The sequence below is a fragment of the Anopheles coustani genome, chromosome 3 (genome assembly GCF_943734705.1).
Source record: "Anopheles coustani chromosome 3, idAnoCousDA_361_x.2, whole genome shotgun sequence".
Classification (NCBI taxonomy): domain Eukaryota; kingdom Metazoa; phylum Arthropoda; class Insecta; order Diptera; family Culicidae; genus Anopheles; species Anopheles coustani.
In genome coordinates, this window is record NC_071288.1 from 5,762,025 (window position 1) to 5,786,809 (window position 24,785).

General features: G+C 48.3%; 4 protein-coding genes across 4 annotated transcripts; 2 read left to right on the forward strand and 2 right to left on the reverse strand.

Annotated features, from left to right (window-relative positions):
- Positions 1-608: 608 nt before the first annotated feature.
- On the forward strand, positions 609-1,428 carry LOC131260417 (uncharacterized). Its single transcript, XM_058262130.1, has 2 exons — positions 609-1,014; positions 1,091-1,428. Exons 1-2 carry the CDS (start codon positions 609-611, stop codon positions 1,426-1,428), a joined length of 744 nt encoding a protein of 247 aa, XP_058118113.1.
- Positions 1,429-4,556: 3,128 nt separating this feature from the next.
- LOC131260419 (uncharacterized) lies at positions 4,557-5,634 on the forward strand. Its single transcript, XM_058262133.1, has 3 exons — positions 4,557-4,938; positions 5,004-5,193; positions 5,274-5,634. The coding sequence occupies exons 1-3, from the start codon at positions 4,557-4,559 to the stop codon at positions 5,632-5,634; spliced, it is 933 nt and encodes a 310-aa protein (XP_058118116.1).
- A 1,526-nt stretch (positions 5,635-7,160) lies between these two features.
- Positions 7,161-9,302, reverse strand: LOC131259335 (uncharacterized). Its single transcript, XM_058260801.1, has 3 exons — positions 9,207-9,302; positions 8,929-9,116; positions 7,161-7,764 (listed from the first exon to the last, which is right to left on the reverse strand). The coding sequence occupies exons 1-3, from the start codon at positions 9,300-9,302 to the stop codon at positions 7,161-7,163; spliced, it is 888 nt and encodes a 295-aa protein (XP_058116784.1).
- A 3,586-nt stretch (positions 9,303-12,888) lies between these two features.
- On the reverse strand, positions 12,889-14,068 carry LOC131260423 (uncharacterized). The gene is made up of 2 exons (XM_058262136.1): positions 13,713-14,068; positions 12,889-13,639 (listed from the first exon to the last, which is right to left on the reverse strand). The coding sequence occupies exons 1-2, from the start codon at positions 14,066-14,068 to the stop codon at positions 12,889-12,891; spliced, it is 1,107 nt and encodes a 368-aa protein (XP_058118119.1).
- Positions 14,069-24,785: the final 10,717 nt, after the last annotated feature.

The window sequence follows — 24,785 nt, forward strand, 5'->3', positions numbered from 1 at the left end:
TTACTTGTCATTGAGTACCGTTCTTCGCCCTACCGTACCTCTGCCTGGGCGATTTTTCTTCCGCCCTTCCACCCCTTCCGTGGCGAGCGACTAAACGCACTCCGGAACCGAAAAACCCGGCGAAGAAAACAAAGCCCTGGAAAGCGTTGCTGGCATTAGAAACTGTAAGTAATCAATTTCTGCGGTTGATCGTATGACTGATCGCAACTGGTTGTGGCAATACACCCTGGAGTGGGGCACCAGACACTCCAGCCCGGCCCGAAATTGGGAACCTCGGAGCCATGGGGACCGCCGGGAAAGCGAGCGCCAGGGGAGGAAAACAAATTCGATCATGGTCATGGCCGTTCTGGCAAAGGCTGAGGCAGCGTGCGGTTGTATAAAAGCGACTTGCGCAATTGCCTCCAGTCATCAGTTACCGCTCAGCCGTTCCCGGTAGAAGATCTTCTCGTTCCCGGAGTTACCGTACCCGCTCGGTGTCGCATAAATTTCCCTGGTTGATCCGCGAACCGCAAGGATTTAGGCGTGATTTATTGCCATTTGAAAGCCACCAGTGTCGTGCTTGCTGTCGTTTGTGTGCGTTAGTGAGGGAGAAAAGGATCCATTGCAAAATGAAAGTGTTCCTGTGTGTGGTGGTGCTGGTCGGGTGCACGCTGGCCCTCGGTTCGGCCCAGAAGGACTGTGGCACGAGCGAGGGTGCGCTGTCTTGTCACGGAGCGAAGATAGTGCGGAATCTCGTGAAGCGACTGGCTCGTTCGGGCAAGTCGGAAGAGGTCGGCGTGGTTAAGCTTTTCCCGGGCGTGGAAATTGTCGACGCCAGCGGCAGCGAGGACCGCGAGCGATCGTTCAACGAAGTGCCGGACGAGGATCGGACCGTGTTCGGGCGCGTGGGAAAATACCTCCAAAGCCACGAGATCAAGATCAACTTCGGGCAGTTGCTGAAGCGGTCCGACATCCAGGATGCCATCCGTACCGCGTTCGGCTCGATGGACCAGGAGGTGATCGCCGATGTGGCCGGTTCGTAGCAGTACTTTCGCCGCCGCCGCACAACGTCGTTCTATACTCGGGAAACCGTTTTTTTCACATTTCACAGAGGCCCGCAAGAAGGACAAGGGAGGACTGGGCGCGATCATGATGATGGGTCTCATGATGGGAAAGCTGCTGGCGGCTCTCGGCTTCGGTGGCGTGGGACTGCTGGCTCTGAAGGCGCTCGGTGTGTCGATGGTGGCGCTGCTCTTGTCCGCCATCCTGGGACTGAAGAAACTCACCGAACACGGCGACCACAAGGGACGACACAATGACGAGCACTTTGAGGTGCACTCGGACGATGGTCACCACGAGCATGGAGCGTCCCGGAAGCGTCGCTCGGTGGAGGATGAACAGGCGGCCAACCAGCTGGCCTACAACGGTTGGGCACAGCTTATCAACTGAGAGGCGGGGCAGGGGTGCGAGTTTAGGCGCAGAACAAACCAATCATAACCAATTTAACTTATTACTACATGTGTAAAGACATGCCACATTATTTATTAGACAATCCAAAGCAGCAATAAACGTACCAGCAAGTCTATCCGCAGTGATGACTGTGCCGAATAAATCTGAACAATAAAATTGGATTTATTAGAACATTTTATTTACAAGAAAAAAGAAAAATGAATGTTAGAACATTATAAGAATATTATAGAGAAAAGAGTTCAGAAGAAGTTTCAGGAAACGAAAGGTAACAGTTCATTCAAATTAAAAAAAATACATAATTTTTCCGGTTTTCGAAACCGATACGATTTGAACAATAAACTCGTCAAATCTTGTGTTTTGCAAATTGCATATTGACAGGCAAAGCAGAAAGCTTCGAGCAGAGCTTCGGGAATGTCAGTGTTTCTAAATTGCCTTTAAGTTTTTTCATAACTTCTTGTCTATGTGTACAAAGTGGAGGAAACATCGATTGATTTACATGATCTAAACGATATGTTTCGGTGCTATCCAAAATTATCTAATTTATTATGATATGTTATTTGATATCTTCGTTTCCGATATAGATAGAAAGCCGAATAAGTATCGCAGAAAGATGATTGTTTCAATTGAAGCGAAGTTGAAAATTTAAGCATTACTGCGTTCTATGGGAGTAGCAGTAGACGATGAAACAATATTTTCACAATAAATCTCAGTAACAAAAAATTTCGTTCTCGCATGTTCCAACTAACTTCAGAAGGCTGGTATCATGTTTTTGATCTCACTGTTATCCTGCTGAGAACAAAAATCCAAAAACAATAGACTACAGCTGAAAGTTCATAAATATCGCGAAAAAAGATGGAAAAGCATTGTGCCACAAAAACACGCAAGCTAGTAACGGGATCAACTGCAGGTGCAAATAGTGGTCGATTTTCACATGCTTCATGGTTTTCGCCCAGGAATGTTTCGTTTACTTTTGTTTTCCTTTGGTCCAGCCGTGCACCCGCCGACAGCTCATATTGACTCGCTTCGAACACCCCATCTTCACCATCCGCAAACATTTGCGTGTGTGGGATGCTTTTTTTAGCCCGCTGCGCTTTGTTTGGTGTGCATGTGGTGTTTGGTGTTTTTCTTTTGCTCGTTGCTCGCTAGATGACCAGGTTGGAAAAAGTAGGCCCCCGCGATGCACCTAAACCGAATGGCCAGTGACCGTGGGGAAATGCGCTGGCAGCGCGTTAGCGGGAAATGCGTCCGCGGTTTAATGATCTCCATCGCATGCCGAGGGGTCGATGGGGGGTTTTTTTTAAATGAAAAATTTAAACTGTATTCAAATGACCGAGAATGGAATGTTTTACACCTGGGCATACCAGTTTTTCCTAAGAAAATTCGGACGAACGGTTTGTTCTGTATCAATTGGACAGCAATTTATTTTTTAACCCGAGAATTTCTTTATTTTTCCAGATGATCCCCAATAAAATACTGATGGTAAATTAATGAGTTTCCACCGATTCACGTGAATCAATTATGCTGCTGATAATAGATCCCACATGATGATACATCATTTCAATAGTTGCAATTAAGTTTTTGATGTAGGAAAAAGCATGGTTGAGTTTAATTGTTGGGTAAAATATGACAGGGTTAATAAGACTGTTTATTTCTATTCGAGCGTAAGCGGAAAAGTGTTTAAAACGTTCTGCCTAAAATGAAATGTGGTTCATTTCTCATCTTCCCCTAAATATTGTGGCAAAATGAAGTCAACTATTTTCGCATCAACATTTCATTTTCGACAATATGTCACAGAAGCAGGTGCGCACGTGGTAATTGGATGTCATTATGCATCTTTCAACGGCCGTCTTTCGGTTGACGGAGGTGACTTATGTAAACACATTAATGCCAGTTGCTGCAAAAAAAGCAGTCGTTTTGATGGAAAGTGAAAAATCATCGCCACGATCTAATGTGATACGCATCTGATTAATGATGGCGCCGTGTGTCTGCACTTGTTAACTTTCAGTGAAAACGGATCTCCGGTGCGTCTCGTCGAAAGGATCCGTTTGAGACTCGCGTTGGCTTGTTCTTCTCTTTCACTCTCCCGCTCGTCGTTCGAAATGGTGAGGCGGGTGGAATTCTTGCTACAAGCCAAAACCTACATCTCCTCCCCGATCGAAGGGCGGGTGTGGAAAACTTTTCCCTCCAGTCATGCGGCGCGACCACGCAGCCCCCGGCCCCGTTGCAGATGCAGTTGCTCGACGTCGACGTCTCGCAGGGCGCCGGGAGGATGCCCGAACACAAACGCCAAACATAACGCCCTCCCCTCCCCCCACCCTTTGGGCAAACACAGTTACAGTTTGTTGTTTCGAATGAAAAGTGAAAAAATGCAAACCAACCCCTTGCACTCCTCGGTGAAGGAAGGGGTGGGGGGGCGGGGGGGGGGGGTGTCCTGAGTCGGAAAGAAACCAGTCAAACGTTCGACTTTGGCACACTTTTCCACACCACGTGCCGGGGGGTTTGGGGTTTGAGGTGGAAAAACTGCAGCACGCCAGGGATGCATCTCGTGGGTGGATCGATGCGTGGCGCGATCGGGCGGCGCGGGGAAGGTCCCGGCAGGATGAACAGTGGTGCTCGAGTGGCGCGCCAATGTTCGCGTGTCCGTGCGCTTGTTAATTAATCCAATTGGAAAATGTGCGCCGGGCGCTTTTCTCCCAAACCTCCGAAGCGGGGAGGAATTTTCCTTTTCGCTCGCTCGCGCTTCCCTGCGTCGGCCGTTCGGGGTGGGATGGGTTTTCTTTTGGCGTGGTGGGGATGGACCCGGGCCCCGAACCAGCTGCTCATCAACTGTGAAGTGAATAAAACTCGTTGCATTCTCGCAAACTCTATCATTTTATGGCTTCTTAGTGTTTAGTGATAACATCGGATAAGGCACCGTCCCAAATGAGCGCTAGTCGACGATCGTGAGTGGTAAAGCAGCAGAAGCAGCAGCAGCAGCAGAAGTGTGGTGTGAACGATCTGAACTCTCGGTGGCCTTGTGGTGAAGACGTGAAGTGTTGCAGTGTGCCTCAGAGTCTAGTCCTCGGCAAAGGATCAACTTGAGCAGCTCGAGCGGCGTGGCAGCAATCATGTCCTTCAAGAAAGTGGTCTCGATCCTGGTGATCTGCGTGGTCGCCGTGCAGGGCGCTAGTGTGGCGCGAAAGGCCGACACGGCCGCCTCGGTGGCGGACGAGCTGAGCTGGTCCTGCGTGAACAACGTGTCCTGCGTTGCCGGGCTGGCGAAGGACGTCATCCAGAAGCTGCAGTCGCGCCGTTCGGTCGACTTTGGCGTGTTCAGCGTGCAGCCTCTGGAGCGCATTCCGCTGAGCGTTGAAGGACGCTCGTCGGGAGCTCTGGACTTCCTCAGCTCGCACGCCCTCAAGGTCCCGCTCGGTCCGATGGTGGTCAACGTCGAGCGTTCGGCTGACTATCCCAACTTTGTCGAGGTGTCGCTGCTCAAGAAGGACGATGGTATGACTCGCGGAGATCCTTGCGCCGCACTCCAGCATTTAACCTTCTGTTCCTTCCTCCTGCAGGAGCCCGCGGTAGGACCCGCAAGCACATGCGCTTCTTCGTGCCCGCCTTCCTGGTCTTCAGCCAGATCGGTTGGTACGCGCTGGCCATCGCCGGTGTGAAGCTGCTGGCGATTAAGGCCTTTTTGGTCGCTAAAATTGCCCTAATTGTCGTTGCGATGATGACGTTCAAGAAACTCATGGAACCAGTCGCGTAAGTTCTCGCCAAGGATCACGCTCTCGATGACTTTCATGACTCCCTCATTGCCTCTATTGCCCTCCCCTCCCTCGCAGTGTCATGCCAGCACCGTACTTTGACCACCCGGAGCCGTTCATGATGCCGTACGGTATGGACTTCCACCATGGATTCCCGGGCGCCGCCAACGACATGTACTCGATGGGACTGGGAGGCCACCTCGGACACCACGACGGCCCGTCGGCCCTGCACGCCTCCGAGGGAGGTCTCGGTGCCGCCAGCAACGTCAATCCGTCGGTGGTGGACGCAGCGTCGGCCGCCTCGGACAAATCGGCCAGCTCGCCAGCCCAGCCAGCGTCGGTAGTCGCCAGCGGCAACGAGCGCCATCACTTCGGCGCCAGCAGCAAAATCAAGCGACAGGACTTCTACCCGCAGGCGCAGTCGGCCAAGTACCTGTGAGGAGCCAAGCCAGCAGCCTCCATCCTGCCTTGCCTACCACGACGGACGGCCGGATCCAGGATCTCCCGACTGATGACTGACGACTAAAGGGCTCCCATGGAGCATGGGAATGGCCTTCAACGCCTTCACTCACATTTAAACGCTTTAAGCCTGGAAGTCTCCAAAGAACCAAAGTCCCAATTTTTGGGGAAAAACCGACGAAAAACCCCGAACGTCCCGCCAGAGAGTCTGTTGTATTATTTGTTTCTGCTTTGTCTCCCGATCGCGCGCACGCGGCGATCCGGCTGTAGACAGTGCTAAAGGAAACCTTACCCATCCTCAGTGTCCCTCCGATGTCTTTGTACGAAGCGCAATAAAATATTTATTTATTTATTTATTATCTGTTGACGGAAAAGTGTATAAACACCTTGTGATTTGGTTTTTCTCAAAACTCGAAAGAAAATCTCTGCTCTCATCGCTGGGGAATCGGTAGTTCGGAGTCAATTGGTACTTCTTTCTTCCCCTACTAACCCACTTACGGTCATGTGCAATCGTGCGAAAGTTATTTAGGACAATCGTCTGATCGGCTTCCGGACATCGTCCGACTATCCTGGCGCGACCGGACTCCTCCGGTTTGCGTGTGGCTCATGCTCATTGGTGTGTGGCAGGAAAGCGAAAACCGGCTCGCCGAGAGAAGAAGGAAGATGCACCTGGGGATCTCAATTAGCCTCATCCGTCTCACACGAAGTGCACGAGTTGAGGCTAATCAATCCGGAACCAACTTACGCTCTCGACTTGTGGCGTTAACGAATCGTAAAATTGCACCGAATCAGTGAAGGGAAGGAGTGCTAGTAAGGGGGCACTCGTTGGAGTTGCATGCTCATTACTAGCGGTGTCTGATGCATTCGCTTCTTGAAAGCACCTGCTGATGGGATGGAAAATAGCTGAAATGACTGGTTGGCTCTCACATTTTGGTACGATTCCATCCAGTGATCATGATTACCAAACTCATGACGATTTGAGGGAATGCTTAAGCAGAATTCTGAGAGCGACCCATATCCACTCATGATTTAGAAGCATTTCTGTTTCCTAAAGTTTCAGAATGAACCTCGTTAAATTAATTCCTTTGATCCTCGTTGAATGTCGGCTTCGAATTGATACTATTTCTGACCATATTCCATATTGTTCTACACATTATATTGGTGTATGGTTCAAATGGTTTTCGGGCAACATTTCCCCGACCAAAGTCCTCACTTTGATTTCTTTGATTTCATTCAAAGAACATCAAGGAAAAGGGTTGGCTTCCCAAGAGACTCCTCAGGCGATTAATGAAACCGATTACTCGGCAGCAAACAGGACGTTCGGGGGCTGTTGACGCTGAGATTAAACCGCCGGATGGAAGCCATTAAGTGGATGGTTGTCGATAAATAAAATAAATAATTTATTCAAGAAGTTCGGAGCGAAAGGTTACGGCGCGGCCTGTGGACCGAACCGGACCCTTCCGGCAGGTACTGGGAACTATCGGCCGACACTCGGGAGTTCGACAGTCAGTGCGTAGGACGCTGGGGTTGCTGCTGCTGGTAGGCCATCTCGTGCGGGTCGGCCATCAGGCGGCGATTGAGCTCGTTGGAGAACGATTCGACGAACCCATCGAGGGCGCGGGCCCAGCCCGAGCTGTACGTGTCGACATGGTGATGCGGTTCGGGTGCGTGGGCCACCACCTCGTAGGTGACGTACTTCTTGTGCAGCAGCTTCTTGATACCGAGCACGCTGGCCAACACCAGCGCGAGCTTGGAGACGAGCAGGGCTTTGCCGACGAGGAGCGCGATTCCCTTCAGGACGAGCGCTCCGAGTAGGACCGCTTTCATGATGACGGCTGCTAGGATCGGGGCGTACTGCTTCAGCCGACCGCGCCCTTCCTCGAACAGACGTCGGGTGTCGAGCGAAACGCCAAAGTTCAGCTTACCGTTTTCACCGGACGCCACCACCACGTCGGTCGCCCGCGTCGCCTTCCACCGGATGCTGCGGCTGTGGATGAAGCGCCAGATCTTGTCCGCCACCATCACGCTCAGCTTGTGGTCGTCGGAGGTCGTTGAGCGCGCCAGCACCGCCAGCTCCTCCGAGTCCGGGTCCGCCAGCTGCTCGTCACTCCTGCCAACGGGGGAAAAGCGGAATCGGGTCTGTGATGGAAATTTTCTCTGGAAAAACCCCCGCTCCGTAAACTACGTCCCATTGAGGTTTGGGTTAACTTTTCACTAATAGTCCAACATCCGAGTGACCGTGTTCGAATCGACCTATTGAATCACACTGTCCCATTTTGGTTGAATAGAGTTTTCCTACATCGTACGTCGAGCAGATTTGAACGAGATTATTTTACAGCCCCCAAACCCTATCCACACTGAATAGGGAGGACCAATACACGAATCATCCTTAGAAGTTCATGGGTGAATCAGTATTCTCCAAAACGGTATTATGTTACACACCACCCGGACCATGGGGTCTGATTGTGGAACGTATGATAATTTTCCGATTGGTTTCGATCAATTTGCCTGCGGCCAGCGCCCGGACCGGACGCAAATAGGCGGAAAACCTACACGTGCGGCCTCAAAGTCGATAAATCATATTTTTCTACCATCATATGGCATTCAGGAGCGGGAAGGGTTTGGGTTTGATTAAATTCAACCGGAGCGTACGAGGAAATGCATACAAATGTAGGCATCTCATTGATTAGGGTTGTCCGTGGTCAATAGCGGTTGTTCAAATCCTTCAATTGTGGGTATCAGATTCAATGAAAGCCAGCGATGAATTCAAGTTATCGTTACCTTCCGAGGTTCGATTCATTGGAATTACGTTTCATTTAAGTCCCAAGATTAAATTCGTTGGAAACTGTTTGCATTAGGTTATTACTACGTTTCGAGATTCGAATATGTATTGAATATCCTTACGGAAATGAATTGTTTTGGTAATATCAGCGATTTGCTTAGGTCCGTGGATTTGCGTAGGTCATTAAATGTTTCATAGGTTCCAAACATAGGCCTCTATTTTCGATATTCAGTGGAACCGAATCCTGTTTAATTCCTAGTAAAATCCTACTCGCAAACTCATTTACCACATACGCTTTGTGTATGCAATCGGATACGATTTCTCGATTCGATTGCTGTTAACCTGGAAGCATTTCTAAATACTAGACTTCCCACTGGAGCAGCCTCAAATACGGTGCTTTCAAATATTCGATGCACTAGCCTCAGCTGGAACGTTGTCAAGAGTTTGTATTTCTAATCCGTTCAATCGTGCGCTATAAATCGAGAGACCTACCGGGTTTTCATCAGCTCCAGGCTATCCCCGAGGCTGATGGAGGATTTTTTCAGCATCCGGTTCATGTAGGTGACCAGCTTCAGCATCACGCACGAGCTGTTGTCCTTCTGCGTGCACTTGCCACCGAGCCGGCGGATGAAGCTGTCCTCGAGCGTGGTTTTGCTGAGCTTGCCGGCAGCGTCCGCTTCCTGTTGAATTTTGCGGATGAGCAGAACAAAGCATAAAACCAGAACAAGATTAGCAACCATCCGTAGCGATGGATTTAGCTACACCCTCACCAGGTGATTCACGGCACTTCCACTGTCCACGGTGGGGTTGGATTCGATCAGTGCGACCAGCGCACATACCACCAGCATCACACGTGCGAACGCCATGTTCGAGATGGTTTCTCAAATCTGTCGGTACGTTTTCTCACGAAAAGAAATGTTTTGATCACGAATGATGTTTCAAGTGAACTGTGTTTATGGCTCAGATACGACTCCGCGAATAACTTCACTCACGAACGGGGACACTCGCTATAGCACGACCTCGGACAACCACTGCACATCTTGAACTTGGCGTCGACGAAGCAAAACTGCGCCCCGACATTGGAGCCTCTTATTTATAAGCCGTTCCCGAGATGCCTCTTCCCTGCGGAGATGACTTTTTTTTCTTCCCTCTATCAAGAGACATCCGGCCCTTGGAGCTGGCGGTGGAAAAGAACTTGCTCGGACCGAGTGCCGAGCATCCGATACCGGTTCCGTTGCGTGTCCAGCGACATTGGCATTCCTGCTTCGCCGTTTCTGTCCTGCCCGGCATTAATGCACTTCGCTCCCTCCGCCCTAAGAAGTAGGTTAAATGAGGGGAGCTCGCTGAAAAGGAAAAGCGGACGGGATGGGAAAAAGTGTGTGTGTGAATGTGATGATGCCTTCCGTTCCGAGAAGGCAACGGCGTACGCGAACATACGCGACCGATTAGCTGGAGTAAAATTAGTTTTCCCATTAATGTTAACCTCCGCTGTTGGATGCTTCGGATGAGTATCGGTTGGAACATCCTCCCAACAAGCATTCCTCTCCGGAGGTGTGGTTCAGGAGACTGGACCTATTGCCAGCCTAAGAAACGATACCGATTCCAAAACCCTGTAGCGAAGTGGAAGCACCCTAGACTGGTTTAGAAATTTATGTTTTCCTTTCTTGGGAAATCGTTTGGTTTCAACCGGATCAGGGACGCGTGGTGCAGCTGGGAGTGGTCGTGTGTGTGTGCGTGTGTTTGAAAAAGGAAAAACGAAATTCATCAGAACCACTTTCCTCTACATCCGGTCGCCTGGTAGCAGCACAGGAAAATGACGATTAACGCCTGGTTTTGTAGGAAAGTGGTTTTACTCGGCGTGCGTAGTATCTGCTCAAAATGGCTTTGCTTAAAAAAAATAAATATAAAGTTTATTTTAATGCGATTGAACCGGATATTTTATGTCGTTTCACTATTTAATTAACTCTTCATAGGAACTCAAATCTGTACTCGTTTTATTTAGCTTTTACAAACTGCAAACGAATGTTGCCATTTGTTTTCAAGTCTAAGTGATTTCAAAATTAATAGGCAACACAATTGCAAACAGCAAAGTCCAACCACCATTACTGTTTTATTATGATTTTTATAACCTCTGTAAGCTTCCACTACGCGATTAAACCCTTTCGGTGATCTGAATATCAAACAAACAAAAAACTAAAAGTGAGCAGTATTGATAAAAAGCATGAAAAATTAGAAATCGACAAATCACTTCCACGGCCTAGATTTAAAACGTGCTACTTTGCTTTTACGTACGCCTATCACTGCTCAAGTTTAAGTTACAAAAAATATCACAAACTGCCCGAGGATATAACGATATGCCTTGTCAAGTGGCAGCTGTTTGCTTGTCGTCGAAAACTCTGCAGCAATGCAGCGCTAGGATGGTTGGTATATTGTAAAACATCATTCCATCAACCGCTGCACAACAGTAATCACTTATGTGTTCCGGCTTGCGTTCTTTCCTTTCTGCTTCCCTTTTCTGCTCAAGCGCAAGCGAAAATATTTGCCAAAGCAAAACCCCCGGCCAGATCCTCACGACGAGATCGGGGAAAAATGTTATAGGAGGTGAAAAGATGCTTCTTTCTTCGGTTTTCTGGCATGTCGACGTTCCAATATCCCGATGAACCGTCGCCTGCAGCAGTGGAGCGTCTTTACGTTTCCTTACGTTTCTCGTTTCTTGCAAGGACGGGGATAAAACGGCTTCGTTTAACGACTCTGCACATTTTTTGTTATCACCATGATCGTCATCGTCATCATCAGCTTCGACACTGGAACGGTAGTTTCCCTCCCGGGGATGGCGAACACATGCCTGGTCGTTCATTTTTCTAAATCGCTTCAGGTCTGTCCGTCATGGCTAACGGATCGGTTTTTCGCTTTTCTCTCCGATCCACCCGAAAAGCCCTGTGTCTTTTCTTCGGCGATGTCGCCTGTATGGTCCCACGATAAAGCAGGAGCTTCCATTGATAAATCACGGATTTTATGCGTTTTAGTTGCCATTCTTGGTGTGCGTCGGGTGCTTGAGATGCCATCGAGTGCGTGCTCGAACTGCCCTTGGAGTAGGTGTCTGACCGCTTCCGAGCTGCGCCATTTGTGCGCCAACGACCTGCTACATCGGACGATTGGGAAGGGACACTTTCGATGGCAGTTTTCCCTCTTCAGTCGTCGAGAGACGTGAGAGTGAACGGCTCTGGACGAGTTTCCATCATTACGCCCTTTTTCAGACCAACGTCCAAGAAGGACGTGAACGGAAAGATGAGTCGCCTAATCAGGAGCTGAAGATTTGATCAATTTGAATGAATTGATTGCGGCGACTGATTGATTTATCGTACGGAATTGACCGACCGAACTAGATTGGAGCGATTGCGTCCCAAAATAATGACCGATAGTCGATCAAATGCCGAACCGTCGACAAACGAATCCTTCATGACGTCTTCAAAAGGGGTCGTTGAAACATCCGTTTGTTTTTCGATTATTGCCTTTCCTTGATAACGAACTGGAACGCCCTCGCGGCGAAGAAAGGATCCAGAAATATGATAAAAGAACGTGGACGAGGATTTCGGTCTCGTGTTGTAAATCTAACTCGCGTCGATATCGAACACGACGGATTCCATCGTTATCCGAGGTTATTTGACCTGAGGTGTGGGAGGGAATCGTCACGAGAAATAAATCTTGTCGATATGGGATTAAGGGTTGCTTCCTGGGCGTCGTCGCAGTAATTTACCCTCCTATGGTTTTTATCTACAAGACGTGTCGGATTGTTTTTCCATAAATTGGAATAAGATTTCATGCTGTACTTCTCTCCTTTCTATGTTTATTTTATCTATTTCTAAATCATTGCCAGATACCAAATATGAGCTTTGCCTACCATTTCATTTATTTAATTTAATTTCCAAAAATAAAGCCTTTACTAGAAACATAAGAGTCAAATTCTGTTTTTTAATTAGAAATATCCATTATCAAAACAAATGTAAACACGCTTTAGTTGAAACAATCCCAAACAATTGTTTTAGACGTAAAACACTTCACTTTTTCTTAGCCTTTGAATCAACTTTTGATTTTGCACTGAAACGAAGAAATTTTTCATATTAATTTAATCATTTTTCCACAGTTTGATACATTCATTTCATAATCCACCTGAGTATGGTTGGTATAAAAGTATTTTAAATTCCAAACAAAACGGAATTGTATTCAGTTGTCTCAAAAACTGTAGTTATTTATTTTACATATAATAAATATTTACATACACTCGCCCTCAGCATATACATAACCATGCCTCGCACACGAAACCGATTTTCACTCTCATTACACATTCACTCATTCACTCTGGCTCCGAAGAAAAAACAAAACACGCTTCGTCAAACACACACACATTTTTAAAAGTGGCCTATCGAATCGAATGACACGTCACACTCCATGCTAGTTCTCTGCCTTCACGTCCTTGTTGGCGCTGCGGTACTCCGAGTAGCCCTGGTAGGCGAGATCATCTCCGAACTTAACGTTGCCACCCTGGAGATCGGCCCTTCCCGAGTCACGGTAGTAGTTGCCGTATGGTGAAGCGTAATTCACCTCCGGCCGGGAGTAGTGACCACCGGACGGACCACCGGTGGGAAACTCCTTGTACGGACTGTAGCCGATCGAGCCGAGACCTTGCGGCGAGTACTGCGGCTGGTATCCGCCGGAGAAGATGTCGTTTGTGCAGCAGCTCTGGTGCGGCTTGAACAGCTTCAGGTAGCCGATCACGCCCGGGATGATGATGGCAGCGAAACCGAGCAGCTTCTTGAAGCTGGCCAGCCCAAGGATGAGCGGCAGGAAGAGGAGCAGCTTCAGCTTGAACACCTTCAGTATCAGGAGCAGTGGGATGAAGATTTTCTTCAGCCGGTGGCGCGTGAACAGCGGTGCCTTTTTGTCCTCGATCACGTCGATCTCGTCGGAGATTTCGTCGATGAAGCGAGCCGAGTAGCGGCCCTGCTCGGTTGCCTCTTCTGGAATCTGAAACTCGAGCGCCGTCGACTTGATGAACCGCTCCACGCGACGTAGGGCGTACTTGTACATCAGCTCCCACTCGGAGTCGCTGTGACGCGATTCTCCAACATACTCGAAGCCTTCCTGCTGCAGCGAGCGCAGTTGCGTTTCAGGCAGTCGGACGATTCGGGCATCTCCAGTCAGCCTACAAGTAGACAGGGGAAGGGACAGAGTTAATGCTGGGATATAGAGAGATGCTCCACAACGTGTCAACTTACTGGTACTCGTCCTTCTCGAAGAATTCCCCGAACGTGTTGAGAGCCTGGGACTTGAAACATTCGGCCAGTTCACCATTCAAGCACTGCGCGTTGGTCCTGGCGAGGTAGGGATCGACATTCCCACCCGTTCCGAGGCCGATAAAGTCCAGCAAATGCTTTCCCTGACGCCTTTCCTCACCGACTACTGGGGGCTGTGGCCCGTTGCCCGGTTCACCAGCTGTTGTTTGATCCGGTAGTTTGATGCCCTCCAGCTGTCCTGGATTGACGCAGCAGGCCAGCATCACCACAGCCAACACGATGACATACCTCCAGCAGGTCTCGTGAAACTCCACGCGTCGATCTACGGTGATTCCCATCTCTGGAAGTGACATAAACAGATCGCACCGGTAAGCACATCAGGCGGTTGTGTTTGTAGGTCACTGGGGTCGCGCTGGGGGTCACACAGGGCTCGCGGTCCTATGGCGGTGTCCGTACGACGTTCGTCACGGGCGATGAGTGAACCAAATCTCCCGAAAAGGGGGCCCTCCAGCAGCTCGAACTCGATCGAGCCGGACTAAAATGGATCAACTCTCTCTCTTGCTCCGCGTGTTCCGCAGCAACCGGCGGCCGACATCTGGTCGAAGCTGGTCAGCCCAGCCGACGGTGGACCAGATGTAGCTCACAGCGCTAAGCCTGCCCGTCAGGTTGTCACTGCTTGCCTGCTCGCTCGCTCTCGTCGCCTTCCCGTGCACCATCTCTTTTACTTTCTCTCCCGGCGATCGCACGTCCAATCGCGAACCCCCTTTCCCCTGACTGGCGGTTGTTTTTGCACAACAATGTACTACATCACTCTCACGTGTGTTGGACGCGATCGGTGATCGGTCGGATTGAGATCTCGCGCTGCTCGCGATGTGCTCGCGATAAAACATATCACGTGCAAGCGCGGCTGCACCGGACGCCTCAATACACACTGAAGACGTCATCAAGCATGACGCAGCACTCCTCACCCCGGCCCCAGCGTCTCCGCTCGATAGTTTCTTGCGAGTGGTCACTCCTAACGAGTCCGATATCGTTAAAAAAACCCTAGCTAAGGCAGCCACAAAAAGAAATAGTAGCTGATTGCATCAACCCTTCGAAGCCCCCCGGGAGAGGAGTCGATGGTCTAGTGGTATGCCAAAAACCTGCACCAGCAAACACGCTCAGCTCCACAACCCAGATACAACAACGCTTACATGCGATCCTCTCCGCTGGGAGGTTTGAGATCCCACAAAAAGTACCCTCCAAAATCAACGAAATCCGAGTAATCAGTGCCTGAGTCCGTGGTAGTTCGCGGTGTTTTCTTCGTTGCCTTCGTGCTCCGTAAGACGTTCGCGAGAAAGTACGGGTTGGAATTTGGATTTCACTTAATTGCGGCTCGTGGCGCGCGCGCGCACGCGTGCACGGAACATCAATTAGCCGGTGGACATGTTTGATTTTTCTCCATTCCATTTGGCATCGGTGATAGGTTTTGGGGCGCGACTTAGGGACACCACCGCCCGGCTAGGGTGGAAAGGAAGGGTTTTCCATCCATCTCGTCATAGCATGTTCCATTGTGCAACGTGGAAAACATAATTGCCTTCGGAAGGAATGGCATTGTGCCGGGGAAATGAAAATGTTACCCGACCCAGCAAGCGACGGGTGGAAAGTAGAGATGGGAAATGGCTCGGGCAAGGGTGATGACGTTTGTTGCGTGGCAACAACTGCAGGCTGCCTATTCAACCGTGTCACTTTATGGCGTGCAATGGAGACTTAAGTCACGATGATTAGAGTGTTGCAAAGGGTGCATGTGAAAATAAACCATACAGTGGTTCGATTATTCTCCTCTAATTGGATTAAGATGTCTTGCTTCTTGGTTGTGTAAGCTCTCGGAGGTTTTTGGCTGAGTGCGGCACCACCAACAAAGACCCGATTTCAGCAATATGGGAAACACCAGCCCAGTTGTTTATTTACGAAGTCCTTATGTGTGGTCCCTCTTTAAACAAACAACTTTCTGCGAAAAAAGGTCCCAAGACCTCTGGCTCTAAAACGCCGCCACGTGTGACATAACCTACAAATCCTCGCTGGAACCCGTTTTCATTTTCAGGAACCCTTTCTTTCCCCAAACCGGTAACTTGAAGACGCTGGTGTGCGTTTGCACGTGGCCTCCATCCGCCGGTCCATTCCGAACCATTCCCTTACGCTGGAAGAAAGCTGAACCGGTCTCACGATCCAGTGTTTCTTTCTTTTGCGTAAGCGTGCAAATAAACCACCTCGAACTCGGTGGTGGTTCGGGGCTTTTGTGCAAGAAATGAAACATAAATACAAACTGCAAACTAAGAGCAGAGTTTATGAGGAAAAGCACCACTCGCAGGCACCAACAACGACCGGTCGAAGCGGAAAAGGGGTGTCTTTTGCCGTATCCAGCATCGATTCGGGAAGCTGGCAGACGCCGGTTGGGCTGTGGGGTTTATGAGACTCCAAGGGGGGCGGTAGAATCAATAAATTGAGTTTTCGAGACGTAACGAGTTTTGGAGTGCTTCTCTCATGGATGTTTCGAACGGATTCCTACCAAACTGGGAAACTTGTATTTTAGAAGTCCGCTTGGTGGTTTAGTACGTCTTCGCTTTCGACATATACCCTTATTCGAAAAGGGATTTAAACTCCCTAAACACAAGTGTGACCTGACGTGCACATGTCCCACCTAATCCCACCGAAACACTAAAGTCCTTTGGTCCACAAATGTTATCACCACATCCGATGAAGTAACACTTGGATTACCCGTACCGGCGTATAGGCAGACACTCTTATCGGTCCAATCGAGCACAATTTCACTTTCACTTGAAACTTTCCTTGCAGGATGCGCGCACAAAGTCCAACACCGCTGCCGAACAGTGCCCCCGAAACTGTGTTGCCCCACAATGGCACAAAATGGTCGCTGCCGCGGCGCATCGATGCCAGACTGTCATCCGGAGCAGAGCCGAATGTCAGGCACGTCTGACTCACGTGCGGCCCTCTGGAAGTGGGTGCCTCACTTTCACTTACTCACTTTCGAATTGTCATCGGCGTCGCGGCTTGCGACGGACTCCGGGCACGTACACGTTCCCCAACCGAACCTCGGGCTGCAGTTCACTTCCTGGCCGTTCTGGTCGACGTCAGTTGTCCTCGCCCGGTGCCGGTCCCCGCGAGGGACATGTTGTCGAAGTCGAAGCGGAAAAACGGTCGCGTGGCCACTTGAACGGTTGAACCCGAGCGCCGAAATGGTGCGACCTCCGGCGTGTTCCGATGTCTGAACCGCCGCACTAAGACCCCACGCGAGCGTGTGTGGGGGGAGCAGACGCGCGATACGGAACCACAACATTCACCGGCTATTTGGGGTGGCTTTTTTCCCCCCACGGTTGAGCAAACGGGCTCGAAGGTGTATTAGTGTATGCGTCCGAAGCGAAAGAGGATGAAAGAGAAGGATGCCTGGCTTGCGTCTCTCAAGGAGAAAGGCTCGAGCGAGCTCCCCGTGGCCCGGAGGCCTATGGAGGCATGACCGAGATGGCTAGAGCTAGCCGGAAAAAAGCCTCCACTCCAAGCGGATAATATCAATAGGCTTCATTGTTTCAATTGGGTTCCATCTTCGCGCACACCTCGATTAGCGAACGATCGTAGCGCATCGTGGTTTGCTGGCGAGTGCATGAGTCTGTTTTACCGGTTCGCTGCACCGACGAATCGGCTTGCCCATCGGCACGAAACCGGTTCCAATCTGATTCCGTAATTGGCGCATCTGACCGATGAAGGAATCGCACCGATCAACGTGCGGAAGCGATGGCTTTTCTCGTCAAGTAATCATGAAAAAAATGGGCGAATACTTCAACAATTGGATTACATTGAGGAAATAAAATTAGGTAAAGTAGAAACAAGCTATCGAAAATCTGTTACTTATCGAATTAGATTAATTTACTTCCATTCTTAATACAAAATATTGGTTTAAGATCTTCTTCATCTTCCAAATTCGTGCCCAGTGAAGTAAAGTATGATCCATTAATATAAAATTATTCTTAAAAAAGGCTTGTAGCACGGTTATAAGATTCGATAAAAAGATCATAAAACTAGAATATTTCCCAATTGTGTTGAAAACCCAATCTTTTAGAAAAAAATCACACACATAAAAATAACGATCCTTTTTATGTAGAATACTAGATAAAACACATGGGAAGGAAAACATAAATGCTAATATGATTTTTATTTTTGGTAGATTCAGTTTTCCTAGTGACATATCAGTAATTTCCCGCTAAAATAGTCACCCTCCAAAGGTGCTTGGGCCTGGATGTTGTGGAAAAATTATGTTATAATGCGAATCAATATTTCTAGCTTTGCCACGATTCAAGTCAAGTCAAGCTCAAACTTTTGCTATTGCTCCTCGGCGAGACTTCTTGGTAGAACTCGGTTCGAGTCCACTCCAGAGTCCATGTGAAAAAAATCATGCTTCACGTCCAATTTAAAATAATAGGGTTTATTGCCTCATCTCAACAGTGGACTGTTAAATTGAGTATTATAAAAGTAAAGATACAATGGCAACGGCACAAAGAAAAATTAAATAAGTTATATAGAGCTCTTCGGTTTCTGAAAAATTACCGTGGGTTAATATTTGCTTTGTGCTAATGGATAGAAAAAGTTACAGGTTGACCCAAAATGTTTTCCATGACAAATATTCCTCGAACCGACTCCGACAGGTGCTTCCAAGAACCGTCTGCAATTTTCACCACGAAAACTCGCATCGTGTTGGGAAATCTATCGCCCAAAAATCACGCGACCAAGGGTAGGAAAGTTTCACCGGCGAAGGTTGACCCTGGACCTTGCCAAACTCAGCAGATTGTAATGTGAATCAATATTCCGACCGGATTACGTGAATCGCCGGGCAAGTGAAGGAAACCTAACGGCACCAGCTACGGCCGGACAGTACCAATGCACTTCCTTTCCCTTTCCCGCTCGGTGTGAAGTGGACGAGGAGGGTTTCGTGTCCTATTTATTGTTTTCGCTCCACTCCAGTCCCAGCGGCGTGCAGTGGCCATTGATTGCGAGCCGCCCGTTTTGTCGGTCATGCTCGAAACCTGAACGGAATTTTTGATCAACCGAGTGTAATCTATCATTTGCCTTGGCCGATCCCTTTTTCGGGTGCCTCTGTCGAGTGTTTTTGTTTTTTTTCTCTCTCCCCTTTCCGTACCTTCTTGTTTGCAGAAGCTGCTTGAAGTTCGCGCCGGGAAACTTCTCGGAAGCCAATTTAAACCAATTTGTGGCCCAGCAACAGTTTGCAGGATGTTGTTTTTTCCCTTTCGAAAACAGAGCGACAGAAGTGCGGGATCTCGCTGGTCTGGAGTGCTTTCCTCGGCCACTTTTTGGTCGGTCGATAAAAGTCTAATGTAAATAAAACCATGGATGTCACTTTAAGGCTACCGGGCGAGAGTTAACATCCGCCAATCCGGTGCCCCAGACATTGGGTAATAAATTTTAAATCCGCGAAAATTCCAATTTTCTGCGTTCCTTTGCTACCGCCATGGACGTCGTTTCGGCGTTCGCAAAAGAGGATAAACGACGACGGCTTTCCTTTCAGACGCCGCCAAGGGATAAAATTAATTATCCGACGAGGAAGGTCGACCATCCCAAAAGCCCATAATGGGCGACGGTTTCAGAAGCATGGAATGGAAAAACCGCTCGTGAACGTGATTTAGCTTTCCAGCTGGTGAACAAACGGTGCAAAACGTGTCCAGAAAAAGGAGCTCGACGTGGAAATGTTGGCAGTATCAGACAATCGATTATCTTATGTCAATTTTTATCCTCTCAAATTTGGATGGCACTCTTCGGAAAAATAAATCCAAATGATCTCTAATAAATGTAACTGTAATTAAAAGTGTCCAGGGAAAGTGTCACCAAAAATTTGGATGAAAAGCAAAAAATAATTAGTTCGAAAGTCGTGCCTAAAATTCGAAAACGAACGCCATCCTTGTGCGGCAAATTGACTAAAGCGCCCCCGAGCAAACGAGTACAAGGAAAACCGAACGCACACCGCAATGATGATCCCAAATTTCCTGCCCTCACAAATGGCGCACGAAATGACGCGTAATCTCTCATCCGGGGCTTTCCGATGGCACTTCTACGGCGAAAGGTCACGTCTGTGCTATCAATCTTGCGTCCCTCGCTCTCTGGCGCGCTTATTTGGCCGCTTTTTTTTCCCGCGCATGGTTTGTTTTTCAGTTCGAGTTCGTCGAGAGCGCCCCCTTTTTCCTCCTGTCTGGCGGAGTCTGCGTCCCTTTTCCTACACACCCTCACTTGCTCACTTTCGTTCGGTGTTTTTGTTTTTGTTTGGTGTTGTGCTACCTTTTGTGCTTCTCAATTTTCGTGCTTTTCATTTCACTAAACATGCCAGTTATTGTTTTACGTTGCGATTTCCCTCTTCGTCCGCCGTTTGGCGCTCGAGTGTCTTTTCTCGTTCACGGTTTCATTATTTTCTTTTCATTATCCTGAAGCGCACGACTTCCAATAGCAGTTGTTGACGTTTTTGGGCTTCGTTTTTTTTTCTTCCACCCACGATGTATCTGCGAGTTTTTCCATCGCACAGGAATTTCATTACGAGCTTCCGATACAAATACGGGCTGGCGGGGAACACAGATTCAGCTCGTACTCAAAGGATTCACAACGAGCATTGCGTGTTTCACGTGGGGCACTGAAACTGAACCGTTTCTTCGTTTGATCCTTATTGATTTCACCCAGCGATGGAACACACTTTCTTAAGCTTTGAAGCAGTTTGCCTCTTTATGTAATACTGTAACACGTAGATTTTCTTTCTTACCTTCAATAATTCCCCGTGCCTAAGACGTGGAGGACGGTTGATGTCGCGAACGAGAGCGAAAGTGGTACTGATCCATCGAAAGTTCACCCCATTCGGTTATATATGGCTGAAGTACAGACTAGCCTCGGAGTTGTTGAGTTTGTCCGGGGAGGCTCACCAACGTTACGCCTGTGGAAGGTGGGAGGGCCAAGGTTCTTTCGCTTTCCGTCGGGATCCTGCCAGCGCTGGGGGGAGGAAATGTGGGTCAGCCGCATTGCGTTGCAGTGTTTGTATGTTGGCGGATGATCGCATCATGTGTCTACGAGTGGTCGAAATGAATCATCCAGCTTTATCGGTTTGAGCTTCAATCAATACCAAATGATGAATTTAAACCTCTTTGGCAACTTTACAGTTTATTTTTGTTCGCTATGTATTTTTTATCGTCCAATTATCTTTCTCGTTTAAATTGTCACTTAAATATTTACCAACGCCACCGGGAAAAGCTCATGATGATGGGTTTAAAAAATGCAAACGGCTCATTTTTAATTTTATGCGCTACTGAGAAACATTCCCATACCGAGGGTGAATTTAAAAATTCACGCAAACAGCCAACATTTCCCGACGAGTTCGACGGATTTTTCCCTTCGCAATCAACAGCCAAATCAACATGTGCCGGAATCAATTTCGAGTGTCTCGAATCGTATTCGTCAAGTTGGAAATAAATTCTTTTCCTTCGTTCGGGTTGGTTCATGAATAATAAATTTGATGGGAAATGTGCACCCTCCATTCGCGCCCTGCCGTAGGGATGCTGGGACTTACTTTTCCGCTGATTTCGTTTTTTTGTACGTTGTACTGTTTGATTGTGTCTTGTATACCCCGAATACGAATAATTTCCATTTCTTTCTTCCGCGGAAACTTACTGTATGGCCGGTTTACCTGCGTCAAATCCCGTTTTGTTTCGGTTGCATAATTTCCCTCCTCTGTCCCAGCATCCCTCCGCTCCGAGCCTTCCGGGTGCGTCAACAGTGGCGTTCATCAGTTCCAATGTCATTCCATGAGCATAAGTGTGATTTTTCCTCCCCGCTCCCACCCACGGTAGTCCAATCGCACCGCGGAAACAGCCAGCTGCACTGGAGGAGTGCGGAGATCTGCTTTGCTTTCTTCTCTCTTTTGATTCCGTTTCACGGCGTCGTTCGACGCTCCGGTCCGGATTATGCAACGCCCGCGCAAAACGCCACCAAACAAAACACACTCACTTCGGGCGCGAGCTTCAGGTTTGGAGGGTCCGGTCCGGTTATGCCGGTGGCGGCATCGTCGTAAGCAATGCGAACGTGTGAATCATCCGTGTACTTCAACGGAGGGGCCGACCTAACACGCACAAGCCTTCCCAGGGTGGGGTGCACTGGGTCAGTGGGTGAATGGACCCGCCGTGTCCGGGTTTTTCCAGCGAAGCGAATCCGTGCCCGGCAAGAACCCGACGCTGCGCCAACGGTAACCTTCTGATGGATGATCGGATCCGGCTCCGAACGTGGCGAGCCGTAGTTTTTGGTCTTGCGAAAAAGGTGGGTAAAGCCCAACGTGCTGCTCAAGCGAACAGAGCGGTGTTGTGGGTTACATAACCGAGTGGGGTGTGTTTGTGCCTTGAGAGTACCGTTTACTGGGCTTTGTTGTTTGCTAAATCTTACACCGTTCATCGCCGCACGCTATTTTATCGATGCTGCCCAATGAGTTTTTTAAGCCAAATGGGGATGAAAGCCCCTAAAGGTAGGCAACGGTCGCACACAACCGTCAATGTAAGCAGGATTTTACGTTCAAACGGTTTTTGTTTGGTTGAATTTCCTGATTTTCCGATCGTCCAGGAAACGGTAAGGTTTTTTTTTGGAGGACCGCATGCTACATCCACATTTTTCTATCGAAATGGAGGAAGAACAGAATCTAAATCTCCGTGATTGAAACAAAAATCCGTTTGTTATTTGTAAAATGTGAAGATTTTCCCAGAGCGACAATCCACTGGAGCAAACAGCAACATTGTGATGCGTTCGTCCCAGAAAATGTATTCATCCGTTTCAATAATCGGATACCCTAACACACCAGGGAAAAGTTGATCAAATATTTAGAAAAATTCCAACCACTTTTGGGGTAGTCAAATACGACAAAGAAAACCAAAGGCACCAAGCGCTGGACATTCGAACGACTAAATTGAAAATCACCTACCGTAGCAAATCCACTACGAATTCCAATGTATCGAAGGAAAGGGATTGCCAGCGTTATCGACACCGTTCGCATCGAATGTCGTCCCGGTGACCGATTGGACCGGAATCGACTCTTGTCCCGTTGCTCCGGGATGCTAGCAATAGATAACCGGAGAAAGATTCCATCCAATGAGGATAAAAATCAGAACCTAGATGAAGGACGAGGAGGATCTCGGGGGTGTCGGAGACGGGACGCTGTGGTGTCGTTCGAAGATTGTGTTAACCGAGACGGAATCGTTGGATCGGGTTTGTGTCGGGTAAAACTATCGAGCGAGCAAAGCAGGGATTCAGCAAACCCCATCTCTTCATCCCGGCGACCAACCCAAGTGCCGGTGATGAACTTTCCCGACACTGGCCTTCCGTCGGACAGATGGCATGCGAAGCGGGAGAAGTAAAGCAACCCAAACCCCAACCGGTGGATGCGGAAAGTGAGCTTTTTATTTTTCTCACCATGAAAATGGATACCGTTTAATTTGGCACCGTTTTTATGGGATGATTATGTTGGCTCGTTTGGTCTCGGGCTGCGCTCTAGACGTCTTCGACAGGATCCGGAAGGATACGGAGCGGGCGGCCTCAGATGTGCCCCATCAAACTGGCGAACGGTAGCCGTAATTGAGGCATAAAATAAAATTCAAATTCCAGACATTCGTCAAATTTGTTCATTCACTTTATCTTGTGGCCGAATAGGAGATGGAGGATTGTAGGGCTCGTGAAATATTCCGTGTTATAGCAAAGGTAAATAATGTTAGTGTGGGCTCAACAGAATAGCCTTCCGCTGAATTTGTCGCTCGCTATGTTTTTATCATGATTTCAGTGTTATTGCTCTGTTACTCACCGTTTCATAATTTGAGTTTCCTATTTTACGATCATTTCTGCCATAATAAATGTGTTGTGAAACGTAAAAAGAAATAACATTTCCAACGGAGTTTCTTTGAAATTCGCAATAAATACTGCTTCTTTGGAAGAAATTTTTTTACGAGCCAGTAGTATCATGGCATAGCTATTTAAATTGTTGAAGTTCTCATTTTGTAATGCAACGTGCAAGGCAGCGATTTTTCCTGATTCAATTGCTCTTTTATTTCACCTTCTCTACCACTTAACTGCATTAAGCTCTCTATCAATCTACGTTTTCACTGCCACCAGGAATGCATTATTGCATCACTCTATGTATTTTTTTCCTAGAACTACTCATCTTCCTCCCTGCAATGATGCCTTTCCAAGAACTACTATATTACACCAACGTCTAGCACGAAGCTGCGGGGGCTGATAGCATCCTCTTCAGCACGCTCGACGTTCCGCTAACACTTCGTAGCTATTCCGTTCCTGTGCCACATTAATTGCAATATGCATCGTTCTACTCTTAACTTTATTTAAGTTTTTTTATTGTTTTTTTTTGTTTTTCAGGCCTTCGTTCATGTTTTTCTCTCTCTTAATCATATTGCGTCACGTCTTTCCATCGGTGGAAAAACGCCCACCCTGTGTTTACTTATGACAATCTGTACAACGCGCGAAGTTGTAGAGTGTAGGGAGGATATCGGGAAGTTTACTTAGCTAATAGAGTGTTTCGCTAGAAGCGCTAGCGGCATAAATAAATTACTAAATTACTAGATAGACAAATAATTAAATAAATAAATAAATAAATAAATAAATAAATGAATAAATAACAGTTTAGGCAAAGAGCTGCAGCATTCTGTTCCAACAGAGCGATTCAGCACGGAATGGTGCAGTTGTGTTGTGGAAGCAAAGGACGAGGAAACATGCACGAGCAATATGCGGGGAAAGTATTCATAAGAAAATCATCATCAGCAACGAATGCATCGGTCGATGGGTGACCGGTACAGCACCGGGCCGAGGGGATGGTTGTTTTCATGAATAGCTGTTACAAAAAAAAAAAAAAACCAGAAGCACGACCTTCCCCATAGCGCGTCCCAACAGAGAGAGAGAGGGGCCACTCGTGCTGAAATCTTTCGGAGGCTCCTTTATCTTCGGTCATTTCCATCCCAAGGGCCCAAA